The following is a 7,285-nucleotide window of genomic DNA, read 5'->3' as shown; positions in this document are numbered from 1 at the left end:
CTATAATTTTATCTTATTAAATATTATGTATTCATAGTTATATTTATTATATATACATTTTTCAATGTGAATATTGACTTATTATTATTATTCCTTTTATTAGAATACATTTTTTTCCATTGTAAAATATTATATTAAATTTTTTAAAATGCAATAAGAACTTCTTTGTTATTTAATGTTGTTTTGACCTTGTATGAGTTTCTAAACAAACAGTCGAGCATACAGTGTTATCGACGAGAAGTGTTAAAATTCCAACATCAATACTTTTATATGTTTTTTATAAACTAGCTTTTTTTTTCTAGTTATGTAAATTCATTAGGAGATAACTAATACATACGTTTTTGTTTATTTAATTATAGTTCATGTACTATACACATAAAACGAAATCTCATGTACTAATGTTATCAGTAAATAGATTATTTAACCATTCAAACAATAAATAAATGACATATTTGTTGTGTACATTAATTTAGTAGGCGTTAACTATATAGTTTTATGTAAATTTCATAACGTTTTTAAATATTTATATTCTATAAAATTAATGAAAATTCTATTTCATTTATTTTATCATTTTTATTTCGTTATATTTTTAAATTGTCAATTATCCTGTAAGGAGTAGAACGAAAGAGTGCTCATCGAATTGTTGTATAGTTAGCGTTCTAGAGTTTCGTCTCGAGCATGACGTATAGTTTACACGAACAATAAGAAATATAAAAAACGAACAATTGTAGGGTTTTATAATCTCAAATTCACCTAGAAACTGAAAACCTTACATGAAATATGACTCGTATTAAGTTTGCAGTTGGTAATGTGAGTATACGTAATTGTTTTCAAACACCATGAAGTTGCCATTTTCATTTTACTAGCCTATTTTAGTTACAATATGTTTTATTTATGTTAAACTTGGTTCTCATTATTTAATATGCTAACTGCTACGGCCTCCATTCATATATATAATATTTCGTCTAGTTACTGGTATACCGTATAATTTATACCTAGTTAAAAACAAAAACCGTAATGTAGTACTACGGCGGATTTAAGGGAATAGGCTAATCCGAAAACATAACAAAGGGCCTATAATATTCAATTTTAATATTTAAAGGGCACCGTATTCATTTTATATTAGAGGGGTTCAATTATAATTATATTTAACTACACTATATATTATAATTGAAAAAATATATATGTATATATTATAACTACGAATTATTTAGGTATGGCTGTGTACGAAATCAAATACCCATTACAAATTATAACTATATAGCTTTATTTTAAACATTAGGTAAGTATATTTATATTGAAAGACTCGTAGAGAACAACAAATTATTTAATACAAATTATTCAACAAAAAAATGTATAAATACTACTTAGTTGTCGGTTGTAAAAGCTATAATATGCTAATACGTAATTTTTTGGCTCACTTTTATAATTGTCATTTTTAACGGTACATACGAGTATTAATTGGCAATTTTAGCAAAAAACGCCAAAATGTGATTGAAAGCGGCCGGTTTTTATTACGTTTTAGACCAAAAAGCATGACAAAATTTCGACTAAATAGGATGGTCTGATTTCAATTCTGTAAAGAGATATGAATTTACTACTAACTCTTTTGCTAACGGATTTTAGATTTTTTTTTTTATTGTTTTAATATAATTTATTTAACTACAAGAAACTGAACTTTTAAATGAAAATCTGTTTCCTACGTAGCATAGTAAAGTAGTCATAGAACTCGAATCTCTTTACTAAATTAAAATCTGGTCATTCTAAGTATGCTTAATTTTTTCAGGCCTCTAGGTCAAATATAATCAAAAATGGCTTTTACTATAAAAAAATTGTAAAAATTAAAAATAATACTTTAAAGCTTATACAAATTTATTGGAAAATTAATTGACATTGTCGAAATTTATTAAACCCGTTTATTCATAAATATTCCAAATATAAGGGTATTGGATTATTTATACCTTTAAGAGCACTACAAAAATACTACAGTTTGTTAATTCCTGATAATGTCATAGATTATATTTTATAAAAATAATTTACAAAGAATTTGAAATTTTAACTAAGTCGATTTTACAATATTCTTAACATGTAAAAGTCATTAAGTGCAAAACTACAATTTTGGATGTGTTTTGCATGAACGGGGTCGATACATTTAAGTGTGTGTGTTGATTAATATGACCAAATAATTATCATGACTAGAGATCAACAACAAAAAATTATTTTTTGACAATTGACAATATACCTATCAGTATGTACAGTATACGATTATACAAAGCATACACTGTTAGCCAATAATTTAGATACACTTACAATTTATTTCTATTGAGATGTAATCTTCGGGTTTTTGAGAATGATTTTTCCCCTTATTGTGTCCTATGCGCACAATATTATATAAAACAAAAATTATATTTTAATAAAAAATGTTTTACAGTTATATAAATTTGTCTAATAGCGTAGGTATCCAAACTCTTGGTCGGTGGTAAGTATAGGTATAAAGACATCATATGTTTGTTATTCTATAGTTAAGGCGCACACTCATAGCTTACGGTTAAACACGTTTAATAAATAATAGGTAATAATAAAAATACAAATAAAATATAATTATTTTTAATAAACAAAAGCTAAATAAATAAATATAGTATACGAAAAATGTACAAAAAAAATATCAATAAATAAAAACTGAACACACGAATATTGGCTTGGAACACCATTATGAACATAATATCTGCGATAAGTGACGAGTAATATAGTGTTACTTCTTGGCTCGTTTTGATTTATAATTTACAAAAATGCCAAAACGGACAACAAATTACAGGTATCACCTTAATCATCTCTACGCAGATATAATTGGCGCATGATTGCTTAAGAGTAAAAAAAAAATATATATATATATAATATTATGTACAATTAGGTAAAACCTAACATTAAACAAAAATAATAATAATAACTCGAGGTCGATAATACTATATTATACGAATTAATAATAATAAAATGCAATAAAAATACTAAACAAATGTTTACATTACCGATATATACACGATTACTATATTAGTGTGTTGACTTTATACGTTTTTTTGTTACAGACGATATTATGGTTTTATAAATGTACAGTGATCGTCAAAAATACAAATTAATTAATTATTATCTTTTTAAAGTTATAAGAAAACTATATTTTGTTTTTTAAATAATTAACTAGAAAAAGTAATAACGCAAGCCGCTTACAACAAAAATAAAAAAACAATAGGCATAACAACAATATTATATTATCATCACAATATGTTATTGTTGTACTCCCACACAGCAATATAAATTTAGTTATAATATTAAACAAAAATTGAAATTAATAATTATATATTATTTAAAGGAATTTAATTTTTATACTTATTTTATAAGCGCTTAACTTTCTTTTGTACACATTTATATATATTTCAGATTTATAAATTAATATATGTGTAGAAAATATTTATGAAAACCGTTAAATATTTGAGGTTTAAATGTTTAAGAGAAATAATACAGTAAATATTTAGTTTTTCATCGGTCAATAATCAAATATGGCGTCCAAACATTTAAAAAATATAGATGTTATAATTAATTTAAAGTATATTTTTATTAATAGTTATAACGATGTAATATTTAAAAAAAATATTTTTGAAACGTCTAATCATCATTGGTTGACAAATAATTTAAAGTGTTTTATCTTAATGTTTTGAGAACATTTCGATTAGTTGACTAAACATTTTAATATCTGATTAAAGCAAAACATAGTTGAAACAATTTTATTTGCCGTGAGGGACGCGGGATTGCGCGTTAAAATAAATTGTATTAAAGTCTTTTCAAATACATACAAGTTTTTTAAATTTTATAAATAATACAACCTCATAATTATATTATGAAAAAATAATTGCTAGTTTTTGGGTTGTGGTCAGTCCTATTTCGAGTTTGGGACTGCGTTTACGGTAACCGACCCATCTCTACAACCGCGACGCGTTAAATAGAGTTTCATTTGTTGTAGTCGCTTGTTTAGCGCTCTACAATAATACTGTAGTCAGACCTAACTCGATGATGGCATAACTATATTACTACGGCGTTACCACGTCCAAAGTCAACCCTTGGTCCGGGGCGCACTTGCCGCAGTAGCCGCCACATCTGCCGGCTATTTTTGTGTTTCCCTGCGAATAAAATTAGTTTAGTTATCACATATAAGTTCAAGTTCAAAAAAAAAAAGGAGACCGTGTTTTGCAAGGATAGTGTAATGGAAAAAAAAACACTAACGATGGTTTTTCATAAAACAATTAGTAATAACTTGACTCGTTATGTAGACTGTTCAAGCGGTTACCTCGATCTTATTCACCCAGAACGACGTGTTCGACCCTTTTCCTATCCACGTGGTACCGTGAGAAACTCTCATTCCTGTGCCGGTCAAGTCGATGCTGAACCTGCCCTGAGGACATCCACTTTTGGAATTGCTGTAGCAGTCACCGGCCTCGCCGAAAGGTATGAGTTTACCTTTGATTTGCCTCGAAAATGTGTAATCCTTGGCTGTAAATATTATACAAATGTAATTTTGTTTTATTACCGTCAATGATTGTATTCAAATAATGCCCACAATGGTTGTATGTAGTTACTCACGATCGACTCTCAGTGTAGTCACGTTCAACCGGATTTTGTGGAACACGGTTAGTCCCGAAGACGGCAAGGGCGTACTGTCGCACGGGCAGCTTTGTCGTCGTTCGCCATTAAACGGGCAAGTACTCGGATCTTTGAGCCTGCGGGGTTGGTAAGAACATTAACATTAAGCTATTGTTTTGTGTGAATAACATAATAAAAGGTGTATAACATAATGTATAGTGTATTCGCATCATAGTGAACACTGAAATAGCCGACAGAATCAGACTTGATTTTGAAGCCCCAGACGAGATGAACAATTGAATACCCAATAGTTCTACTACGCTAACATTGATAACCGAAATAAGTTGTCATAAAACCTATGTTAAATATCACAAGTTGCGTGTACAATAGTTGCTTAGCGTCTGACGAGATTCGTTAATTCTGAAAATTAAGTGATCTTTTAAACATTAGTAATAGGGATATCAGATATGTGATTGGTAAATTAAACTTTGTAATGTTTACATTTCGTGTGTACACTTCGATATTAGGCTCTACCGCCGTTTCAGTTAATTATTTATTGTTAAAATATTTTTGTTTACCTCTTCTCATATATTTCGGAATAGTTTTCATTGTCTTTGGGCAACGTAAGATATTCAGTTGGCTTTCCGGAATCCATCGAGTAACAGTAGATGGACACGTTTCGGCCCAACACGGTCAGTATGTACTCCTTGTCGACGGACGCTGGCAGTTTGTGCAGGACATCGGCGCACGTAGCGAAACCTGCGCAACGTCTTTGATTGCACTTGCGTTTCCGGGGGGGCCGCACGCTCCAATCGCAGTACTTCCGGCGCGCCTTTTTGGACGACGCCTTATCCACGCAATACACCCGCCGGGTCTGCCGGCCCTTTTTCCCGCAGGTGTGCGAACACTCGCGCCACTCGTCGGGCAGCCAATTGTAGTTGGACGGGGCCAAACAAGCACGCAGATTGCATGGTTTTTGCGCGGCTGGCGGCTTGCCCACCGCGTCGCATTCCGTCTCATTGACCGCGTCTCTCCACCCGTTCTTATACGCGTACCGGCAACTCACCCGCCTGTTTTGCACGCCTTGACCGCACGTCGCCGAGCACGATGACCACTGTGACGTCCGCCACTTGTACTGCAACCCCGGGCCGGTTCCTACCGCCGACGTCTTGGCACACGGCACGAACGCCCGGCACGGTTGCGTGGTTTCCGGCTTCTTCAGGCCCTCACAGTGGTCGGCCGACAGCAGCACGCCGTCGGTGTTCTGGCACCTGACCTGTCGGTTCTGGTATCCTTTGCCGCAAGTCACGTTACACTGAAATTTCACATTTATAAATTTAAGTTGATAATATGGCGGCACGATAAAGCGAACAGAGTAATTCGGTTGGTAGATAATCGTCGCTATAGGAAAGCGGTGACTGATTTGAATATGATAAGAGTTAGTAAGCTGTCAAGCCAGCTAAAAATCGAAGAAAACAAATCGTCTATGGCGTTAGGCAAAACGATTACAATACTAATACTGCTGACGAAGGTAAAATATCCACAATAAAACGAAATGTATTAGACGATTAAAATTTAAAATGAAGAAAGACTTGATAATTATTCGTTTGAAATAAAAAAAATACAAACAATTACACAGAACAAAATAGATTGAAATTTTGGTTTCGTTTTCTTACTTACTTACGCAGTGGTGATTAATCAGATTATTGGAAAATAATACGCCTTGTCTAAATAATTGTATATTTTTATTTACTTATAACATTCAATAACAAAAATAATAAAAACAATAGGTACATAATTAAACGTGTAATTGGTTTAAATCTACTTCAATAGTTCAATTGCTCATAGATAAAACTCTGGTACTTATTTTGATTAAGTTTCGTCTTCAGTTTCAGATAAAACTATAAATTTTTTTTTTCGTTTTCCGTTTCTTTCTCTCTTAAATTTTTTAATAACAATACATTTATTATTTTTATGTTTCAGAAATATCCTAACATAAAGACTATAGTGCCTACAAAAAAAGTATCTTATTGTCAAGATCTTACAGGTGTATGCTTACGATGCGTATTATCATTAAGTAACTCAATAATAAAACATTTTAATTATCTAAAGTTAAAATAATAGTCTTTTGTCGGAAATCAAGAAAAAAACTTCAAGCAACTTATGGACTATGGTAATATATAGAAAAAATAAATTAATATTTAAACCCTTAACCATAAAAACTCAAGACTCGAGTCTGTTGTTAGCACTGAAGTTTATTATTTTTATGGTAAATGGTTTAAATATTAATTTCTTTACTTTGTCGAAAAAATAAACTAAATCAGCTCTCAGTATTTGTATTATTATAATGTAATTTTCAGTACTATTCAGTACACCTTTTTTGAGCTTCCCCATAACTAACGAGGGGGTTGTTACAAGGCGTTTATTGTTTTCTAAACTAATGAAATGATAAAATGATTCGATAAGTGGTGAACGAAACATCAAAATGAGATGATATAATTAAAATGAATGAAAGCTTTGGCGGGTGAATACAGTTCTACATATTTCTGGTTAAATTTTAGAATGTAGATGAAATGTGTACTTGAGCCTATAGAAATTGTACAACGAACGCGTACACCACAGTCGAAAAAAGTATGAAAAATTAGTAATTTACTCA

At 31.0% G+C, this 7,285-nt stretch overlaps 1 protein-coding gene across 2 annotated transcripts in view; it reads right to left on the bottom strand.

The window, feature by feature from the left end:
- Nucleotides 1-2,104: 2,104 nt before the first annotated feature.
- Nucleotides 2,105-7,285, bottom strand: part of LOC126835578 (A disintegrin and metalloproteinase with thrombospondin motifs 9-like) — an 84,230-nt gene continuing 79,049 nt past the window's right edge. For both annotated transcript variants that reach the window (XM_050568250.1, XM_050568251.1), the window contains 4 exons: nucleotides 5,208-5,944; nucleotides 4,630-4,766; nucleotides 4,337-4,539; nucleotides 2,105-4,169 (listed from right to left, as the gene is read on the bottom strand). In XM_050568250.1, coding sequence (XP_050424207.1) covers nucleotides 4,080-4,169; nucleotides 4,337-4,539; nucleotides 4,630-4,766; nucleotides 5,208-5,944 — 1,167 coding nt within the window. In that variant the 3' untranslated portion in view covers nucleotides 2,105-4,079. The remainder of the gene's footprint in view (nucleotides 4,170-4,336; nucleotides 4,540-4,629; nucleotides 4,767-5,207; nucleotides 5,945-7,285) is intronic.

The sequence above is a fragment of the Adelges cooleyi genome, unplaced genomic scaffold, assembly GCF_023614345.1.
Source record: "Adelges cooleyi isolate 19-005CV unplaced genomic scaffold, UGA_ACOO_1.1 ACOO_flye_CR_arks_rails_tigmint_CR_PRNA_23, whole genome shotgun sequence".
NCBI classification, from domain to species: domain Eukaryota; kingdom Metazoa; phylum Arthropoda; class Insecta; order Hemiptera; family Adelgidae; genus Adelges; species Adelges cooleyi.
Note: the sequence above shows the minus strand (reverse complement) of the source record. Positions and strands in the feature narration are given on the sequence as shown.